At 30.9% G+C, this 24,222-nt stretch overlaps 2 protein-coding genes across 3 annotated transcripts in view; both read right to left on the reverse strand.

Moving 5' to 3' along the window:
- Positions 1-24,222, reverse strand: part of lov (BTB/POZ domain-containing jim lovell protein) — a 640,300-nt gene that overhangs the window by 233,643 nt on the left and 382,435 nt on the right. For both annotated transcript variants that reach the window (XM_076408331.1, XM_076408306.1), the window contains exon 3: positions 19,511-19,556. The gene's annotated coding sequence lies outside the window, so the exon portion shown is untranslated. The remainder of the gene's footprint in view (positions 1-19,510; positions 19,557-24,222) is intronic.
- LOC143198799 (uncharacterized) lies at positions 15,253-17,606 on the reverse strand. The gene is made up of 3 exons (XM_076408294.1): positions 17,008-17,606; positions 16,228-16,723; positions 15,253-16,125 (listed from the first exon to the last, which is right to left on the reverse strand). The coding sequence occupies exons 1-3, from the start codon at positions 17,506-17,508 to the stop codon at positions 15,263-15,265; spliced, it is 1,860 nt and encodes a 619-aa protein (XP_076264409.1). The 5' UTR covers positions 17,509-17,606; the 3' UTR covers positions 15,253-15,262.

Genomic DNA, 24,222 nt, shown 5'->3' on the forward strand with positions numbered 1-24,222 from the left:
GAATATCGATATATTTATTCGCAGTAATTGACTCAGTGATGTGATAGAGACGACCAGCCGAATGTCACGATATTGCCGCCCAAATCATAACGGATCCTACCCCATGCTTGACTGTAGAAAACATGCAGTTCGGATCATATATTTTTCGGAGTTTTCTACCATTCCATGGGGTAACCATACTACCTACATTCTTGCGATAATCAAATATCTAGGTTTTACGATCGTTATATGTTTCGCAATAGCAGCCATTCCATGATTGTTAGCTCTGTCGAGCTCCCGTCATAATGATTTTGTGGAGAAGTTATTATTAATACTAGTAATGATGTGTTTTGATATTTCTTTTGGCGCAGTAGCTTTATGTCGGCTGGCCAGAATTTTTTTTGATGCTCGTCAGGCTCTGTCAGTTAACTTTGGGTTTCTCCCACTATCCCTCTTCGCCGATGATGTTTTACCAAGTTTTTTTATACTGGTATTCTCGTGGACACTGTCGGTAGTAAAACGTTCAACAATTCAGAGGTTTTTGCCACAGACTTAGTTTGAAAACTAAGTCTATTCTAACATATTTAACGAAGATACTACTCAATTACCATAATTTTTTCAATAGTAACATTTACGCTGATGAAGATTAAAGCATGTATATGATTCTTGAATTCTTGAAAATAAGATGAGGTGTGACACCGATGCATAGCACGTGGTGAATATGGGAACATGTTCAATATTCAACAAGAAAATATGCCAAATATTTTGTCTGTGATTTTTGTATAAGCTAGCATTTTTTTAAGTACAAAAAACTAATTATGACAAGGATAAGCATGATTAATTATACATACTCTATATTAGAGAATATTTGTTATAAATCGTATTGAGAGTTTACTACAACCTATGCCAATTCCGTCGTAAATATGAGTATTATAAATATATAATATGTTAGATATGTGGAACATTAAGTCATGTTGAATTTTACATTTTACAATAGCAGCTTACATGATATCCAAAAATATCATCTTAAATGTTGAACATATGCGCGATACTGTTAGCATCGCGACTGTAAATCATCGGAAATGAAGTTTTGGAAACCTAACATGTCCTATTTGGATAATTGCCATAAACCATATGTGGCATAAACTTTATTTCACCATGGTCTACAGAGTTAGCCATAGCCGATATTAAACAACAATTTCACATTATTTCTTTTATTTACGTAATTTTTTAGGAACATATATTTTTTAATCTATTATTTCTAATATATCCAAAACAAAAATCCATATTGTCTCGATTAAGTAGCCTCATGCCATAACATATTGATTTGGATACTTAGCCAAAATATATTTCTTTATATAAATTAACCCCTTAAAAACTGATGCTACTTTAATAAGCATATTTTAAAAATTCAATATAATCTGACAATATTACAATGTTGATTGACTGCGATACAAATCTTCTTGTATAATAGTTACATTTATATTTGCGACATTGTTCCATTTGAACATATTTTGTATTTATGCTCTGGCCAATATTTTTAAAACTATTGCCCATTTATTAGTAACAAAGTGAAAAATAGGCTAACTTAAAAAAACAGTATATGGTTATATATATCCTATGTAAGTATATCCAAAAGCCCTATGTATGTATATAATTGTATACATACCAGGTAAAAACAATACTGAGTTACATCACAGGCTTAATCCAGATATTTTGGGATTTTTTACATGACATATTTTTGACATATTTTTTAAATAGGAGCCGGAACGAAATGAACCAATTAAATGCCTTTCTGGCTCTCAACATAGCGATTTAAATAAGATGTTCAAAGTAGTGACATCTGGATATTGGAAGTCGTGAAACATTTTACCTCCCTCTGTATTGTCATGTCATTTTTATTGAAGTTCAAAGAAATTATATTAAATAACAAAAAAGATTTTAATGTATTTCGAAATAAATTGAAACCATAAAGCTGTTTATCTTATATAAAGACAAAACATATTTTACAAACTACCATTTAATATAAATAGTCACATATTTTACAAACTACCATTTAATATAAATAGTCACTAATGATTTAGAGATTAGCTAGGAGAAAAAAAATAATTTGACAGTAACAATGAATTACAAGATTTATTGATCCATAGAAAATCCTACTGAAACTCTCAATGAACTATCAGACAACTCCTAGTTGATGCATCAATTGTCATGTTTATCTTATATAAAGACGAAACTTATTGAACAAACTAATATTTAGTTTTTATAGTAGTCATTAATGCCATTCTAAATTAAAGATACCTTCAAATAGCCGTACAAAAAATGTGTTATTAGAGCGGTTATCTGTATAGTTATTTCGCGAAAATGAAATAGAGAAACACACATCGGCCTTTACATAAATCAAAGTAATAATAATAATAATGATAATGTTTTATTCAACCGCTTTCGGCTGCTACGGCCGCAGCCCATTAAACGTCACAAATGAGAGCTTTATCCTTCTCGATTAATGAAGCCGTTCGTTGTTCAGTTTACAAATGATATTAGCCCGAAGATGGGCGATGGGTTATTTATCGATACTATTAACTTATTCCAGTACCATTGGGTACGTTATTAAGACCACCATTTAGCGAGCGACGATTATTTACGAGGCATCTTGATATATATTCGATTCAAATGTGTATTTCAAGAGAAGCATGTCAAGTAACTTACTAGACATCGGCAAATATAGCACATAATGAAATGATAATCAAAATTCCTTAATTTTTATCCATATCCCCTTTTTTATGTTGATGAAGTTCAACAAAAAATTGTTGTGAAATACAACTCAAAATTTACATTGTAGGTACTTTCTTAAATCTGTCAATATACATATGTTTTAATACATTATTACTAGTCGTTGGCCGACTGAGCTACAATTTATGTTTACAATAACTTAAAATATTAAGTATATAACTTGAAGAGCTCATTGGTCCTTATTTAACCTCTACAGTAGTAAAGTTTGTGTATAAACGCTGCTCTTTTGTCGCTAAAATAGTTTCATTGCACCACCCTAGACCAAATGATTGATCACTTGATTCTGATTGAGTTTCTATCTGACCAAATTGTCCTCCAAAGGACTTACAAAAGTTGCATTATTAACTGAAAGTGGAGTTTCTCCTCATGTCACTTTGATATACTCTAGATTTCCTGATGTGACCGTTTCCAGTGTGCATCTATAAAACTTAGGACTGTGTTTAAAAAAAAATATAGTATTTATATTATCGCTTATACAACAACAACTTCTTGAGATTTTCTTCAAACTAACTAATATAATTCCAATTCTAGTTCATAATTTTGGTTTGTAATATCATTCTAAAATATGAACTTAATTGGTTTTGATTTTTCTATATATAAGCAAATAATTTATTCAGTATATATAAACGTATTCGTATCCACATATCGGAACAAACATTTTATCATGTTATTTAAATAATATTACGACATCTACGCCTTTTCGTAGTTAACCTTTAAATTTATATTGTGAATTGACTGAAACTACTTTTCATCGCTACATTTGAATCAATAATTTCGTAGTTAGATATTAAAAGAATCTTACAATAATCTAACTTGCTATAATTCCAAAAATAAAATAACACTATTGAAAATATTTAAAAACAATCTTTATAACATGTATTTAAACATGAAAAATACAATTTTTACGAATTTGAACATAAAATAACTAATGATAAAATGTTTAATATTTAATCACTACATAGTATAAAACAAAGTCGCCTTTTCTGTCCCTATATCCCTATGTGCGCTTAAATCTTTAAAACTACGCAACGGATTTTGATGCGGTTTTCTTCAATAGATAGAGTGATTCAAGAGGAAGGTTTATATGTATAATACATGCATAATATACTAAGGCAACATTGCTCATTTTAGAGGTTTCTAACGTGATGTCGTAAATTAACCTATTTTTTTAAGCTTATTTAGCAATTAGCAAAAACGCTGCCTAACCCTACGAGTTAGATCAAATTAATGTACTACAGTATTGTACACCATAAAAAGGTCTACAAAAAAGTCCGCGATGGTATATGTTTATCTTTTAGGGATAACCCACATTAACCATTTTTATTGTTTACTTTTTACGTGAGAAAATGGCTTATTTACGAAGCTATTTTAAGCAATACGGCATTAATCCTTATCGAATTAAGTACCTTAAATACAATGTGCAATTAATATAGATCAATATGGTTCCTAACAGCATGTAAATTAAACAAATATTTTCGGAGATATTACAAACTTAAAATTTGCGTTTAAAAATGTGTAATGTAATAAAAATTGTATGAATTTAGATATTCCAAAGATAACAGGAAATCTTCATAGTAAGTATAGGGGAAGAGGAATTGTTTTACTCCAAATTTAATGCGTGCAGGCCAAGGGCAGTAATGAATGAACCAAAAATACTGGATCGATTTTAATCATGTTTTCATTGAGTGACATAGGCATATATATTTTATGCCCGTGCAAAGTCGGAGTGGGCCGCTATGTTTTTATATACAACGTTCATATTTTTTCTGTAGTGTATTTAATTTAGTATCAGCATTGCACCCGTGCGAAGCCGGGGCGGGTCGCTAGTATATAATATAATTTAATATAATAAAGTTACTTCAGTAATTGTCTAATTTTGGATTCCACCTTTGAACGAAGATTTATATCAATCTCTTCTGATTAAAATTGTTTGTGTTATTGTAATATGAGAGCTGAATCAGGCGAAAGAAAACAAACTATAGCGAATAGGTCATCATCATCAGTCCAGATTTATGTGAATAAGTCCCACACAATTCAACATCTTAAAAACAATATTCGCCACGAAATTGAAGAAACTCAGCCTCAGATATTGCAGGATGTCATGAAAAATGCATTAGAAAGAGCGTTAAGTTGCATAGCGAATCGCGGTCATCTTTTAGCCGATATAATTTTTCAATCATAACGAATTCAAAATGTAAAGACCAAATTTTTTTTTTAAACCAAACTTACTTATCTTTTCTTTGAGCAAGTTATAGGCAATCAAAATGGTAGCGGGACTCTTGTCCCACATTGTATTATCCATCGAGCCGTTGCTACTACTTTTTTTCAATATTTCACGCAGTTTACGGATTCCATCTCAAAAGACCGATATATTTTTGAGGCTATCCATGAATCGACCCATTTTTTGGTATCTTCATAAGAACTGCTACTCAGACAGGTCACGACTAGTATGTCGGTACAAGTAGCAATGAAAAGGCGCAAGGTCTGGAGAATGGGCGGCTGGGGTAGCAATTATTATTTTAATATTTCCAGATATGTTTTCAATGGTTTTGCAATATATTGTTGAACGTTGTCTTGATAAAGAATAACAATATTGTATATTTGCTCGTATTCCAACCGTTTTTCGCACAGTGCTCGACTCGAATATATCAACTGTAGTCGATAGCGATCCCCATGGAGTAATGCCTTCAAATCCTCGACTTCAAATATTTCTGGACGTCCAGAACGCTGTTTGTCTCCGGTTTCAAAATCAACACTTTTAAAACGGCGAAACCAGTATCCATATGTTGAAATCGATAGATCATTGTTGTCATAAGCTTTACGCAGCATTCAATGAACTTCAAATTTCTTCGATCTTTTCCTTCAAATTAGGAGTAAAAAGCAAAATTTCCCAGATACATTTTCAGTTAACGTGAGACTTCAACATGAAGTTGGTTACAAATGCAGCTGTTGTAAATCCTTTAAAATTAACTTATAGGCCTACTATATCAGTTATTTTTAAAACAATTTTATTTATTTTACACATCAGCAAAACATATTTCTATAGTACTAAGAGAGTCAGTCTTCATCCTCAGTCCATAGCCGGATAGAGTAGATCTCAACCAATGCGTTGCTGTTGATGTTGCACGATATGCAAATACTCTTTATCAAGTCTTTCTTTAATCGTTCTGGCTTCGAATAATGTTAGTCTTCTCTATGAGCTGACGGTTGGACCTAGGTGTCCAAAGCAATCTATGTGGATTTGTTCCTCAATTTAATACTGATATTTGCGTATAGTTAAAACGAATAACTTGCCACGGAATTTATGACGAGATATCATGGTGCAAGTCTCATAGCCATATAGTAGGAATGACCACTCGAAAGAGCCTGATTTGAGACTTGATTGTAGTATTTCATATTTTCCACACGCTCCATCTTAGGGAAGCAAAAACTTATGGTTAACCGATTCAGCTTATTACTTCAACCATAGATGCCACTTTCGCGAACTGCCAACACCCGCACATCACACAAAACTACATTCCCTAGTCATGTGTTACTGCAACGCTATATCGTTATGAGGTCGGTTGTAAAGGCTATAATATCATATTCAATACCATGTCCCATTTTAGCGAGTGCTGTTAATACGGTACTCATAAATCATAGCTATTTGTAATTTTTTTTGAGAATTGTGAGAGGGTGACAGATTGATAAAAACCCTTCTCTAAATCAGATTTTTTCTAACAAAATTTCATGTTCCACTGACCCGAAAATTTTCAAAAATATGCATTTTGTAATAAATTTCTTTTTTAAAATTGTGATTCACAATATATATATGATAGTGGCAGATATAGATGCCAATTTCTACTATCATTAGGTCCGAATGTAAAGTCAAAATATTGTTCTCACTGTTAAATCATGTGAGAATTGTCGCGATATTTTGAACGACGACATTTAAATTCAGTATTTAGGTGTCCACGATATAATTTTTTTTTAAATAACTTCAAATAATACAATTTTTAGTTCTAAGAAGCAAGAAAATTATATTCATTGATTTCTATAGAATCCTTCTACGAAATTAAACTCATCCATTAAAAGTTTAAAAATTTTGGACAAGGACAAATCACAGTCATTGTTTATTCATACAAGAAAATGTTAATCCAGATATATATATATATCTGGAGTTATTTACCTACTATACAGACGTTTTTGAAATTATTATACATTTTCCATAGAATAAATAATTATGTTAATAAATTAACTAATGTGATGGTTACTATTCAAATAAATCACAACTGTAAGAATCATTGTTTATGAAATTTTATTTCATAGGCCTATTTACCCTATATAAAATGTTTCTTATTTTTCAGGTTTTTATTACCACTTTGAAATTGACAAAATAAATTATTTCATTATATGTTATATAATAAATAATTCGTTATATGTTCATAATAAATCATTCACAAGAAAATAATGATGTATTTCAACAAACTATTCTTTAGAAAATCTTTTTAAATCTTATAACAACCAATAATAGTCCTATATAACCCTATATAAACTAGTAACTGCATACAATATAAATATTGAATGTATACTAAATTGAATAGATTTGAGACTCATCTATACATGTTCGTTAAAATGTATATCTATATATTGAATTAAACAAAAGTAATTCAACAATTAAAGAAAAAAATCTAAAGCCTTCCTTGAAGTACGTAGATCCTAAACTGACGTAAATAAGTGCTGATGTCTTTGGATAACATCTAAACATGAGAAGATTTTAATGAACTGAAATATTTTAAGTTGCTTTGGCCTAAAATATATTACGATATTTTAAATAAATGTTTCCTTTTTATATTAAAATGAGATGGGCTAATTGTATCTAACAAAATCAAGGTCATCTATTATATGACACTATGGCATTGTTATATATAAGAACTAATTATTGCATCACCATAGTGGATACACATGTCTGAAGATGAATAATATTTTCGCTTTAACTAAACATGAAAGGAATTTCAACAGCTTTTTCCGTTACTGCAATCTTTGCCGTATTTCGCTGGCCTAAAATGAAGAATGACACGTTTTGAGCGAATAAAATCAAAAGCCTATTAAAATTCCTCGGTTATCGGTCGAAATTTGTCAGTGTCGTTTTAGGAAGCGCCTGTATCAGGTGAGACAAAAAGGCGAACGAGGCATCGGCCAGAACAATGGTTACATCGGAGGCGGTCATTAGTCTAATAAGGACTGGGCCCCATTGTTTTGGACCTTGTCGATCTGTCTCAAATCTTGTAAAGAGTCGCACGATTATACATGCGTTATGATGTGTGGGAAGGAAGATGTGATGCTTTGATATGGCGACCGCTAAATTACCGTCATTTTCATCGAGCAGGTGTAATCAAAATACCTTTCTAATCTCATTTCACGTTTGAGGAATGTTTCGTCAACCTTTTGCAAAGAAGTAGGTTTTATATTAAAATATGTTTCCAGGTTACTCTAAATTTTAATTCATCAATTTACAATTATATTCAACTTACAATTATTTTCTGTATTAATTATCTACATCTTCAAAATAACGCACTAAGAATCAACATATATTACTTGCAAGGATTCCTCAATATCGGGACGATATTCGGGACTCGTGATGGGGATCATTTAATGACTTATTATCATATTCACAATCAATAAGTTTATTATTAAATTAAAAGCAACTACGGTTTTTTATTTAAAATTTCATGTAGCACATATTAAAACTGGTTATTATCTACAACTATATAGTAATATGTCCTTTATATTGTTATTAAAGTTCAGATCTAAGACCTAAACTTAATTAACATTTGATGGATCTACTCGCACTGATGCACTTCACATAGTTTAAAAACACGGCAAAGTTTTCACACATAACTTAGTGCTAGTCCAAGGAGTTTTTGTCTCTTCAACCTCTGGATAAGTTCACCATTGCACTTCGACCAGTTATAATACTTCCATGATTTTGTGTGATTCGATCATTGTGGTTGTCCTCATTTCTGATATACCATGGTGCGTTTACAATGCCTTGGAGTAGATTGTTTTGAGAACTTTGAATAATATTTATGTTAGATTTCTTTGTGCAGCCCCATAATTGTATACCGTAGTTCCATATTGGTTCCATTCCAATTGCTTGAATAATAAGAGTTGCAGTTGTAGAATGTTAATTCGGCGTCCAAACAACTACCACATTTTTTTAGCCTCATACGAAATTCGGCTCGTTTTTTTAAACATGTTTTTTTTAGATTGGTTTCCATTGTCTTGGTCAAGTGTTCGCATACGGAATTACTCTAGAATCAACAATAACTGGCAAATAATTGTAACTTCCTAACATTTAGGGATATCACTAGTATAAAATAAATACAATATTGGGTACTATCTTATGGTAGTACCACACCCGCATATAGTGGTTTCATATTCGTATCCATATCTTATTCTGAAATGACGAATGAGAATATAATATTTGAGGATCTGACCCATAGATAATAAAGTTTTTGGTAATAACTCAATTAAGAACAAAAGTAATTGTAAGCTTTCATTATTCTTAAGTTAATTAATATTCATATTGCTAAAAATATTAAGAATAGATATAAATATTTCTGTCATTGGCAGTACTAAGTTTGTAAATAAGTGAGAGAGTCTTGGATTTTTTTTTACTAATTTAACTTACTAGTTTATCACAATGGACCTGAATAGTAAAATAAAGCAATTGTGTTGACGTTTTTAAGCGTAAAAGAAATATTAAGGAACTAACTTAAAACTGGTAAAGAAATTACCTTACAATGTATTAATTCTATGAAGATTTTTTAATCAAGGCTCGACTTTGGGCTCTTTTAAACAACAAAAACATTTTGAAAAATGAACTGGAGTATAAAATACTCTTCCTTTAAGAACGATTTTTATAAAATGAACACCTAATAGCTGTCATAGCCGAATATTTTGTAGTTATTTAGCATATTTTCAGTATTACTTGCTCGCATGTATTTGATGCCTAATGCCTATTGTTGAAAAAATCAAATAAAATAAATAATAAAAACTATTAATGTAAAAAATTATTAAACAGCCTAATCTAACTGCTAAAAATTGGACGATTTTAATATTTCTCTTAAAAAAATAGTAGTTCTTTATTTAGTATTATTGAGTATTCAATGTATACAGACTCTAATCATGGGACGGCCAAAAATCGACATTTTTCAACATTTCCTTAATTTTGTTGTTTTATAATATCCCAATTATATGTTCTGGTTTCAAAAATTTAAAAGTAATAATTATGATGTAGATGAGAAAGAATGACCCTGGGTAACAAAATATTCGAAGACAATAAATTACAAGACTTGAACTTTGAACGAAAATAAAAAAACCAACTCTCATCAAATAATTTTCAGACAATTACTAGTTGATATCATGACATATTTCATAACAACTTTCGGCTATACGTTACAAAAGTTGTTAAGGTGCACTGATCAAACACGAATGGATTCTGAAGCACCCTGCGTACACACGAGATATAGCAATAAATTATTGAAGATACTAGTATATTAAAAATCGTTATTAATTTTAAAATCACTTTACATTACTATAGAGCAAATACAGTTTTGCTGTTGTAATAGAATTTAACGCTCAACAGTTTCACTATTTTACGAGAAATAGTTTAACTTGAAAATATACAATTTCAAGTGTTGTAAAGATAAATAATGCAACATAAGTTCAAGTGACCAATCCAAATACAGCACCTGCACTTGTTCGACAAACCTAACGAAAAGAAAACCAACCGAGACCGGTTTTTCAGCGCACAATTAATATCTAATCGATTGCTGTAATGTACGAATCAATCAGTTGATAGTTGATTAATTAACCTGCGGAGGAGAATGTTTTCCGCGTGTCGTATCTATTGAGAATGCCGACCGCTTTTTCAATATTCCCTTTGTTATTTTCTCTCATGCTTTAACGATGTAGATTTTTTCCCGCTCTGTCGTTATTGGTTTACGAGTTAATTGCGATATCAGGTGCTTTTTCGCGCCGTCCACCTCAGATTAGACACTGTAAACTAAAACTTTTTTTCATGTCGTTGCCTAGGTCAAGCACCTTTTACTATCTGATGTTACGATTTGTTGTTGTTCAGATAAATCAAGAGATATTATAAGGTTTGTTCGCCTTTTTATTTGCTTCATTAATATCGTTTTGGACGCTGAACGTTAAACGAATATCGGGCCGTCAAGTGGAAAGGTCATTAAAATACATGAAATCACTATCTATAAAATGAAGATGTGGAATAAAACGTTAAATCGATCTATTGTATCGTCAGAGGCCATCATTTTCGGACGATGAATATGTGGAGTAAAAGAAAGTTAAAGCGTTGCTATAGAACTGGCCACTAATGTTCGTATAACGTGATATATAGGATAATAAAGTAACCTTTTAAGAACTAAACAAAGGTCGGGAAAATTAATCATCTTTGCGCAGCTGTATTGCATAATTGCAAAGGAATATCATTAATTTAACAAAATTGTATAACCCATGTTATTAAAGACTTAAATTAGTAGTACTAATTTAAAATGAAAACTATTCTTGAAATCAAATAGTAACTAACAAACGTTATGAAACCTTTTCACTAGGTTTAGGAAGTTTTTTATCCGATGTGCTCAATTTAAGTGTGGTTGTACAAAATGAGTAGCACTCTATTATTATTTATTACACACTATATAGTATTATTTTTATTGGCTTATTCAGTGAAAATTGCTGCGGATATCTGGGTACATAATTGGATGATATATTGTTTCAAAATAACTAGCAATAATGACCAAGACACGAAAGTAATAATCTTGACTCAGCTACGCATTGCAAGTGTTGCAAAGGATAGACTATTGCAGCTCGAATGAGAAGTTTTTACGTGCCCAGCTTACTCACCATACATAGAGGTGGTGATCTTTACTTATTCAAATCGATACAGTATCGCTTATCTGGCATATAGCTTCGAAATATTGATAAAATACAAATATTAATATTTTGCTAATATCTTGATTAAACTATATATGTATATTTGTAAATGATTCGCAATGAATACCACATAAATATAACAATACTTCGATATGTGATTATTCTAAATACTAAAATATCTAATTTAGTTAATTTTCATTGCTTTTGATGTACTTTGTATGCTAAACTTGCCATTGGAACAGTTGCCAAATTCAGAATTGATTCAAAGTGATTCTTTGAACTACGGAGAAAATTAAAAGCCTTGTTTTGAAAAAAAGAAAATGGGCCGTTGAGTAATGGTACGAGTTCAATATTTTATGGAATATTCGCGAACAAAACCATTCTCTATGGGAAAATGAATTGTCATAACCTGTCATGCAAAAAACAATATTCTGTAATGACAGTTCGGCCCGACAAAAATAATTCGTAATTAACAATATTACAACCAAGAATATTACCTCTTACTATTTTTTTCATTACATTGCATTTTCAACTTTCTGTATAGATTCAATTAGCTTATTTAATTTATTTCGCATGAGTAACAGCAACTATAAATGTACTATACATGGTATATACTAATTAATCACTTTGAAAATATAACAAATTAAAATGATAATCGATGAATCTATTGAAAATTTATCGGTTTTATTTTAATTTCGAATATTTAATTGATCAGTAACAATTATTTAATAATTACTACTATTCCATAGTCTTAACATTCTCCTCCCATTTATAATTTAATCACAGTGCTTTAAATAAAACGTTGTTTCAAACTTGAAACAAATTACAGACAAATAATTAGCTTAATCAATTTAGATTCGCTTAAATTAAGAAAATATATATTAAGAACTTTCAATTATTATAATACAAACATAATTGAAATTGTGTTTATTTCGGTATGTATATAACATACATATTCATACTGTATACAATGTAACTAAATTGTTACACTTTAATCAAGGTAAATGTTATTAACTACTATCTAGATAGAAAAATTAGGAAATAGCATTTCTGCATATGGAATTAATATAAATGCCAATTGTTTCTTAGTGCGTTTGAAGTACGTCTAATTTTTTTTTTTGATTTAATGTACCATTTTTTAACCTACATTTAGGACACGTGTATAAGAATGAATTATAATCATAATTCTGATTTATTTCAATAATTTTACTATTAACATTTGCAGATCTATTTTAAATTACTGATGTCAATTAAAGAGATTAGAAATAATATAAAAGCCAATAAAACACTAATAATATTATTTGTTTATGAGTATATATGTATATATATATATATATATATATATATATATATATATATATATATATATATATATATATATATATATATATACTAGCTGACCCGACAGACTTCGTCCTGTCAAAAAGATTTGTAATGTGGCAGTTTTTGTGCCTACGTATTTTAAAAAATTCTCCTGAACAGAACCATCACCCTGGTGATAGGGCGTTGTGAATAAAAAATAATTAAATAAATCATATATAAGGATTGAAAAGTAAGTAATCGCTTTATTGTTAATCATGTGAATCATAATTATTATTATTATTATCATTATATTGCTTTGTGGTATACGATGTTTTTTGTTTGATTACCTGGCGCATAGATAAACAAATCTGATGGTTTTCCAACACGGGAACAGGCAACATACAATTGACCATGTGAGAAACATGGGTTTTCTAGATTAATACCACAAACACTTAATGATTGCCCCTGGGACTTGTTTATAGTCATAGCAAAAGCAAGCCGTCAACATGTCTATAGGAAATTTGCCATTACCAATGTCAATGAGTTGTTTAGAGAATATGTTTCCAGATTGGTCATTTTGCAACTCGACACGCATATTCTTGCTTAAATGAAGTACTTTAACATATTTCCACAAATTGGAGGACTTTAGACATGCATTGAGTTCATCAGCTGGCGTTGATCGTGGAATCACTGGCAATGTTTGACGAAAATCTCCTGCTAATAAAATCATTGCACCACCAAATCGGTTATTATTGCTACGTAGATCTTTTAAGGTTCTGTCTAAAGCCTCCAAAGATTTTTTATGTGCCATCGTGCATTCATCCCAAACAATCAATTTACATTGCTGCAAAACCTTTGCCATTGCAGAGTTCTTCGAAACGTTGCAGGTTGGAGTTTCATTGCTTTGCATATTTAATGGCAATTTTAGTGCTGAATGGGCTGTTCGACCACCTTCAAGCAAAGTTGCTGCGATTCCCGACGAAGCGAGTGCAAGTGCAATTTTATTTTGTGAGCGAATTGTTGCTAATATTAATGAAATAAAAAAAGTTTTTCCTGTACCACCAGGTGCATCTAAGAAATAAATCCCTCCAGTTTCATCATTTGTTACTTTCATAAGAGTTTCAAATACATACTTCTGTTGTTCATTTAACAGTGGAAGATTTGTTTGAATTTATTCTTTCAAAGCGTTGAGATCATACAGTCTTTCTCGATGCAACTCTTGGTTAAAAACGTCATGCATTGGACGATTGGGCGCGGTCAGGCCTAATTGAATTAATAGTTTGTTTGACATTATCAAGCACATGTCCTCAATTGAAATCAATGCTTCATTGTAAATTTCTTCACTGATTTGTATATTTGGATTTCCCATTCTATTCCGTATTTGATACAAAATATCATCACACATATAATCTTTGTACTTCATCCACAAATCAATTGGGTTTGATGGGAAGCATGTAGATATGATTATAGAAAACAATGTTCGTATTTGATGAGTGTGTGATGATATTACAGCATCATTGAGAGTTTGATCCCAATGAGCGTCATTTTCAAGCAATTGCAAACGTTGACAGGCTTCTCTGTAGGATCCACACAATTCACCATCAACAGTTCGTAACTGTTGGAATGATGTTGGGCCACGTACATTGACTAATAGCAGTCGTAAATAAAAACATTCATCATTGCTTGGATGTACTGAATAAATCCGGCCAATCGCATCGGTGGAATATACATCTGTATATCCTGGAACTGGTTTTCCTTGTTTCCGTCGTATAAATCTCCTTGAGGATTGATTCCAGGTATAATATTTTGGCATTTCAGAACATAGCAATGTTTGTGCGAAATCATCGTTTTGGCATGTCTCAAAAAAACTGGTTAATGTAGTAGATGGTGGCTGAGCAGCTCTTTGTACTGCGTTCTGTGCTGTAAAATACACTCTTTGTCCATTTTCTAAATGCACAGCTAAGTGAACAACAGAAGGGTGTCTCTCATGAATAGGAAAAGAAAATATTCGCCAAACTGCTTCATTACTACTGACATAGCGGCCCATTTGGTATTGGGTAACTTCATCATTAGAATTCTCTGCACCAATTCCAATCACAGCCATATCACTCCCTTTGGTTACATATTTGCAAATGTATTTAATCGATTTCACTGAATGGCAAGATTCAACGTTGATGTGTGCTTTGAATGTCTTTGATAAAATGGGTGAATATGGAACAATCCAACGATTATCTATTTCAATATCTTGTTAATTTAATTTGACAATTGTTGATTTTCCATTGTCTGCTGTCGATCTGCGACGATACAATGGATAACCGTCATTACCAGTAATTGTTTCCGATATTAATGTCCGTGGATATCGTTTTGAACATTTACCATCCATCATACACGGTGAATTTTGATTAAGAGTTCCACAGGGACCATGTATCATGTTTTTGATAACTACCTCATGCAATCCAGGATCTACTTGTACATTAGGGATTTCAGCTGATATCACTGCATCAACTTCATTTGGCCTTATCTTTTCAACCAACCAAATCAAAATGTGTGCATGTGGCAATCCTCGTTTCTGCCACTCCACAGAATACATCCAGCAGCGTGTCTCACCAAACACATTATGTTTTACGATGAAATTCATTAAAGATTTCAACTTTTGTCTAAAGACTCTGGCTGTAATATCATGACGATCAATGGGTGATTGCCCAGGGAATAACTCCTGCTTAATTTCTATCCATTGCGGATTGCATGTAAATGTGATGAACAAATCTGCTGTACCATAATGACGAACATACGACATGGCATCTTGAGCATATTCGTGCATATGCCGAGGGCTTCCGATGTATGTTGCTGGAAGAATAGTCATCCGACCGACATTCTGTGCATTTCCATCAGTATTAATTGCATCTCGAAGGTGAATATACTCTTCAGATCGGAGTTTGGTTTGATTCAACCTGATGAATGTTAATCTCTCCGTTTCAATTTTAACATAAATGTCAACAACATATTTGTGATATAATCGCCGACATTTCAATATGTGATTATCTTCATTTTCCCGAATCATTAGGCGGTATGAATAGTTCATTGAACTGACTTTTTTGTTGGTTTCAGAACCTGTAAATAGATTTTGTTTTAATAACATTTAAATATAAAATTAAAATACGTAATATAGTGACTGAGATATTATCGCCATAGCTAAACTAATATTTTAGTTACCTGTAATGGGATTTATCATTTTTATTGAGAAATCGTAGCCATCTTCACCTTGCCAAAATATAATGGGATATTGCAGTGCATCATATGAGCGGTGTGTTTCCTTTATACGTTGTAATTGATCATTCCGACGATGTAAAACAATATCACGGGATTCCAAGTTTTCTCCAACTACAACGACAGCAACTTCATCAATAGTTGGTGCATTAAAACGTCTTGTATGTTGACCTGCAGGTGTTTTATCAGCTCTGATTACAATTTTGTGATTATCGGATGGCATCAGATCCAGGGCAGTTTTAAACAATATAATCAATTGATTGTGTTGATGAAATAAAGTTTGTAATTGTTCTACAATAGACCTTTTTACTAAATTGTTATGTGCACAACGCAGATCAATTTCTTGTGGTGAATTGCCCATAAAATAAATTTGCAGGAATTTGTTGTCGCTATCTGACACTGGTAACAGTGAACCTGCTCTGTGATATATTTGCCCTTGTATCTGTAAATAAAAAAAATATTATGGTGTGGTATAAATTAATGGATTGTCAATGATCAAACTTAAATAATATTTGATCTTCAAAAGTATATATTTAGTTTTAACTAATATCTATCAAATATAAAATATAATAAAAGTGTCACTGAAACTGAATCACCATATAATATGATGACTAAGTGATATATTTCGTAATGATTAAGAAATTGAAGATTAGTAACACATCTTAACTTTGGTGACAGAAAATTTTGTTCGCTAAAATAATTATGAGTAACTGCTATAATACATACCTTGAAAGTTGGCATAAAATTTTCCCGAACTGCATTTGTTGCCCCAAATGAAGTCATTTGAAAGCAATTGTTATATTGTTGAATATGTGTCAAAAAGTGTATAGAATCTGTTCCTATTCCTGAAACCAATGAGTACAATGGTTCTGGTGGTGGATCCAATTGTATCAATTTCACTTTACCATTTGCGCAACACAATCCATTGGCTTCGTTTTTGTATTTTAATGCCTTACAGTGTGAGCAAACCAAGTTCATAGAACCAATAACAACACATTGGTAGTTACTGTAGTCAATTGACACATCGTAACTGAAAGCAGCTGGATTCAAACTTGCGCGATTATTAGTTGAATGTCGCGCTCGCGCTTCACGCGTTTGTGATATCCGAATTCTTTCACATTCATTTCCGTCGTCACGTTCTTGTGCAGTACGATTAGATCGGTAATTAGCTTGGTTTATAGCATTTCTGGTTCTTCTACCTAAATTGCTTCGTCTTATAGGAGGCATATCAAATATAAATTATTTTTTCACTAATCACGAACTAAACAAACACTAACTAACTAAACACTCTGCACAAAACACGATATACGAATTTGTTTCGTGTATCACTTGACAATTCATCTGTCATCTGTCAAAAGTCATCTGTAACAGACAACTTTTTTTTTTAAATTTGATATGACTTGAACTCAAATCCTTTTAAGCCGTACGAATTGTTTTATTTATTTAAAATTTGAATTAAATTTTAAACAAATAAAAAATTTTAAATAAATAAAACAATTCGTACGGATTAAAAGGATTTGAGTTCAAGTCATATCAAATTTAAAAAAAAAAAGTTGTCTGTTACAGATGACTTTTGACAGATGACAGATGAATTGTCAACTGATACACGAAACAAATTCAAACAAAAAGGGCTATTTTTAGGGTTTTTCCAGCAATAATTCTAATTTTTCTCGCCGTAAAAACCATCCCTGAACTTCAACGAACATTTTAAAAAAAGATTTGGCCAAATTGGTCCAGGCGTTGTTGAGTTATGCGCTTAGGAACATATTTTGCGATTCATTTTTATATATAAGATATATATATATATATATATATATATATATATATATATATATATATATATATATATATATATATATATATATATATTGTCTACAAAAATTTAATAAAGAACGAGTGTGGTGTTTGTTATATTTATAATTTAGTTGAATTATTATTTACATAACATAAAATAAATAAAAGGCACCTATAGACAGATAACGCGGTACGTTCACACAGCCAGGCGGTGCTGCCAGCTCTACTTTTCAGGCCGTAGATTAACTGATTCTATCGGTCATGTATCGAATTTATCCTATAATTTTGTCATTTCTATCGGAAAATACAAGCAGCGTAATTTCAATTGAAAAGTATGTTCTTGGTTATCCATTGTTATAATTATGAAAGAACAAAAGTAAGTTCGGATAAAATATATGATAAGAATAACACCATAAATGTTGCGTGCCATTGTTAGTGCTCCGTACGATATTTCAAATAATGTGATAAAACGCGATATCACTCTAGAACTTATAGCGAGTGTAATTCAACTTGTTTGTGTGAAGTACTTCGAAACCGTGTTAGTGCTTCCCAATGTACTCGCTAATCAGCTAAGTATGCGACGTGATAGTGAAGTGCGTAGACTAAAACCTCTAACACCACCTGATCTGATTAATAGACATATGTAGACTTTAGAATGAGCTTTAGAATAAGACTAATTAATTAAGATAATATTTTGAAAATATATATTGTGAAATACAGAAGATTACTTAATGATTTTCTACATACCATATATATATTATATACATAAGAAATAATTATGCCATTATTGAAAATTAAAATATTTTTGTAGTGAAAATTATTTAATGTACCTGTGTTCTAGAGCAATATATACAATGAAAATGACAAAATTTGAAAAAAAGGATTTTCAGATTCACAATAAAATTGGTAATTAAATAAATTTTAAGATTAAATTTCACGATTAATTTGGAATATATGTAGGACAGGACACAGGAACATAGAAAAACCTATAAATTTGGGCCTAAACAATGAAGGTATTCGAAATTTATTAATTTTTAAATATTAAATTTAAATATAAAACATTTTTATTGTCAGTGTTTTTAGTTATTAGATGTAATTGTAAGATCTGGTAATATCTTTCTATAAATTTTATTGAAATTAATTCATACCAGTTTTTGTAAATAGATGAAAATAGTAGCAACCAAGTTTTGCACATTGATGTGGAACCGACGTTAATGGATAGAAAAAAGGGTACAGAAGAACTTTTAAGTAAATCGGTTCAGCACTAGTTGAGATTTCATGTCAAATCGTCAATTCTCGAAAAAAGCTGTCAAAGAAGAAGAAAAATGTGTTTAAAGTTCCACTTTGAGATACTGCATCATTAAACTTCTATCATCGAACATGATTAACAGCAAAAACTACTAGGTACTAATTTATAATTATAACAGAAACTTACCTCATTTAGAAATATCCTTCCAATAACGCAGGATATAGAAGAAAATCTGAAAAATACATTTATATTAGTATTAGAATATTATAGTCATATTAAAATAAATTGTGACCCAGCTGTTATACATATTTCTACCCAATATACTATGAGATAACATTAGATATGACATAGGATGAGATATACTGATTCAGTTTTTTGAACGAGATATCATATATTACTTATCTGGATATGCATATCAACATAATCGCTACTTATCATGTTTAAACAATTATTGCAACCGTTTTTCAGAATTATGTATAGCTAAACAATTATAATATTACAGTTCAACATAGAACATAGGCAAAAGCATATCAAATATATTAGGTTAGGTTATGTACATATAATTGCACTAAAATTCTGAAAATTTTCATCTTATTCTAATTCATAACATATAACAATATGACAATATAATGTTATAATTCGAAGAACGTCATTAACCAAATAACAGTACGAATTGGTTAATGAAAAACGTTATATATTATACAAAAGCATAGTTTTCTTTATGTTTCAAACTTCCAGATGGTTGAATAAGTTTAAATAAAGGAACAATTATATATAGCATAAAACCAAGAAATTAACAGGTTGTAAGCTTAAAATTACACTGAAGATAAAAAATATTTTAAGCACATTCAGTCTCAGATACGGAGCCTCAGAGTAATATGCGGTCTTGGTTATGGACTGTGTATTAGGACTGTTATATAGGAACCAAGGTCATGCATTAAAGACTGGTGTAATGAGTTAGACGTCTAAAGATAGATTCGTGATAAGGATTTGGCATGAGTTTTAATAGATATAAACCCTCAGTATCGATTTGTATTGCATTTCAACAAGTCGTCACTTCTTTCAATAAAAGAAATATCATTTAAAGTAATTTAAAAGTTTTTGTCTCAATAAAACCTTATAAAACAATATAAAATGCTGGATGATGTGTGTATATTTTTCGACAACTTCAGAATCTGCAAATTCCTTTTGCAACGATATTCATATGTTACCTAAGGAATTGTACAAATTTGTACACAATAATTGAAAACAATTAAATAAATTTTCTTAACTATCTGTAAGTCATTCACCTAATATATTAGTCGAGATTTAAAAATAAATTGAATGTTATATGAATATAAAACAATTTGCTTGTCCTTGCTCGCATTTTTCTGCTGAACGTGCATAAATTGCACATGCCGATGCGAGATAAATTGTCAATCATTTGACGTGTAAATCGCCTTTCAGTGTCTACGCTACATTTATATTAGTGCGGTATGAGCCTATCTTGCTGAGTAATCTGCTGATGATTTTTATAGTGCGAGTTCGAACGGATTGCTCATTATTAATTAAACAAGTTGTATAAAAAATCTGATTGATTGTTATTTCGAAAAGGTATTGATAGCTTTACACATGAGTATAATTTATTAGGTATGTGCTTATACAAGTATTGGTGATGAGGTTCAATCTAAGCTTATTTAATTAAATCATATTGCAAAAAATATCTTAGTAAAGTTGCTGAAAAATGAAGAGTAATAATACGAAAAAATGATAAAATTGTACCGTTGAATGCACTCCCTGTATAGAACGGGTTAGAAATAACAACCGTGTTCTTTGTTATCAACCTACCACATCATATTAATCTAGGAAACTGATCAATAAACAAAAAATATTAAAGCCTATTCAAATTTGCAACAATGTAACGCGATATTGCATAACAAATTTTATGAGTGATTACATAACTGGGACACAAAGTCCACCATAATATCACTCATTCCGTACCTATTGATAGAAATGAATGGAAACATAATTCAAATTATCCTCTCAGAGAATATAAAAAATAGTTTTACTTTGAATAACAGATGAGGGCACATGAAATTTTAGAGAAATAAAATTAAAATCAATTATTTATATGTGTAAATAGCTTTCCTTTAAGTAAAATGGAAAAATCTATATTTTTTAAAAAATTTATATTTATTAATATATATTTATATATATATATATATATATATATATATATATATATATATATATATATAGATATATAATTATATTACTACCACCAACAGGTGCGTAAAAAACTGAAACTTTGCCTGAATTCTTCATATAAATATTCAACCACATCATAAAATATAACATTTGCAAGCAACCTCTACTTGTATATATAATATTTCTAATAAATCAATAAATAATAAAAAATATAATGCATAATCTAATAATTTGTCACGACATTATAATAATTCTTAAAACTACATTAAGTTTAGTAAAACAATATATTTAGCGGTGTCTGTTGGCAAAATGCCTTGGAGGACCAAAAGATTCGTAGACAATGAATGAAAGACAAGGCTTATGAGTACCAAGGTAGCTCAGACTCACAATTTCTCATTCAAAACCACCAATCATCGTAAATTGGTGGGATTAACTAAAAAAAATAGAAGAGATTTCTGACCCATAGTATGTGTGATCTACTACGACAATCTCAAACTCAAAAAATCATATATCATCAGATAACCCGATATCGGCACTTATACTGAATATTCATGGTTATAAATTGTTACTGTGCATATCATGAGAATAGCCGGGTGTAGTGTTATGAGCTGCTAAAATAAATTGACAGTGCACTGCAAAGGTTAGTAATATAAACTGAACAAATTAACTGAGGTAGTGCTACAAAAAAGACGAGCAATATCTAGTAACAAACTTCGTTTTGCAGGATAAGGCTTGGTCATTGTTGTAAGAGTTGGGATACAATGTTGCAGCTAGAATAGGAAGTCCCATCGCATCGGCATGTTCAGATATTTATGGAGTATTGCATGGGTAAGTAAATGCAAACCAAACCAACATTATTCTTTCGAGACGTTACCGCCATGTTGGTCAAAATGTGGAAAAAAATCTGCAGAAAATCATGATCAGTATACTTACAAGCAACTGATATATTATGCTATTGAACTAAATCATACAAATTGCTGTTGTAAAAAATTGGATATACTAATGAGAGTCAAAATTACATTATCAATTATTTGAAATAATAAACATTTCTTAAGACGATAAGTAATTTATCAAAGGTATTATTATGACATTATATTTAGTACCAATAAATAGCGCTTGAAAATCTAGAAACTAACGTCTATCTTCAAGTTATCTTCCATCTAAGATATTTAAGGTCGAAGTTTCATGTTTCATGAAGTTAACATGAGTTAACATAAAAATAATGCATTTTTTTTATCATGTTTTAGAGTCTCATTTCACAAATTACGGTTTATGTGACTTGTATTCACTACTTAATGTGAATGCCGAAGCACTGTACTCGGCATTAAGCAGCCTAGCAACTAACTTAGAAATCATCCCAGAAGACATACGGTCTAATCCAGCCTGATTACTGGCGTAACAGGGATGATTTTACGTGTCGGTATGTTGAACTTATTATAATTCTAAACAATCACAACCATGCCCTAGCAGGATTTGAGCACGCGACCTTGGCAACAGTAGGATGACCGTTCTGTCGCCTTGACCACTGCGCCAATCCAGTCGGCTAAAGATACTCTTAATGCGCAATTTAGTGACAATATTGAAATGATGTAGTAAAACAACTTTAATTACGAAAACATTAAATCCTATCTGAAGAAACTTTTAAAATATTAACGTGTCAAATTGGTTTAAATATATATGAGTATAATACTGTATGATCTAGAAGTTAATTTTATGCCACGGCCAGAAAGACCGTGAGACCTAAACGTATCTTTTTATATAATAATTATACAATTTTAATAATTTTTATATAATATTACTGCCTTAAAATTGATGAACAAAAATGCTACAAATATTTCCACGTATTCTATCTTGGGAGTTTGTAATCAATCATATACTCTCTTCAATACGGCAAGTTTCGACACCAGAACTTAATGGATAATATAAATAGTATTTGGAATTGTCCGTGTTCCTCACTTAATTGCAGGGATTCAATGAAGGAAATCAGTTAACGGATAACATGAGTCGGGCCAGGGCCGAAGTGTATGCTTTTTTTTCGGTTCAAACCGAATAGCTCGTTGAAGTCGATCCGTTACAGTGTTTAACTTAAGACAATCGTTCCGGTGGTACCGTGCAATTAATCGTCGATTTGCATGCGAACGAGTGTAAGATGTTTAACAAGCTGATCGTGGGAAATTGGGCTAAACTTTTTTACGATTTGTTCTGTAATTCGTTTTTTTCTTGTTCCATCGCCTACACGATTACGATAATTCATTTTACAGTTTTGCGGATTTGGTAGTCGATATAATCTTATCAAATTTTTTCGCTTAAAAAGCGTCTAGCATTTGTTCACGATATTTTTTAACTATCAAGTCTAAAAATGGAGGCATTATTTTGTATATTTTTCTTCCTGTTATTTCGTTTCCTGTTTATTAAATATAATTGTTTGCTATCTTTACCTACAGTCCTTGATCAAAGTTTTATATATAAGGACCAGTAATCAAGTTCGTTAGTAGTTGATTTTACAATACTTTCAAACAATTATACTTAAATACAATCAAACGATAGAACCTTATATTGGAAGCCCGTTTCAAAAGTAACTTACCTAATATTCACTCCATCTATATTTATATTAAAATTGATTTTTTATGCTAACTTTCCATTCCTCCTGCATATAACTCTCACTATGTAACTACGTAAATAATTACTGTTACTTAATTCAACTAGTAACA

Source organism: Rhynchophorus ferrugineus, unplaced genomic scaffold, assembly GCF_030347505.1.
Source record: "Rhynchophorus ferrugineus isolate W39M unplaced genomic scaffold, kcgeb_rfMv2 rfM1, whole genome shotgun sequence".
Taxonomy (NCBI): domain Eukaryota; kingdom Metazoa; phylum Arthropoda; class Insecta; order Coleoptera; family Curculionidae; genus Rhynchophorus; species Rhynchophorus ferrugineus.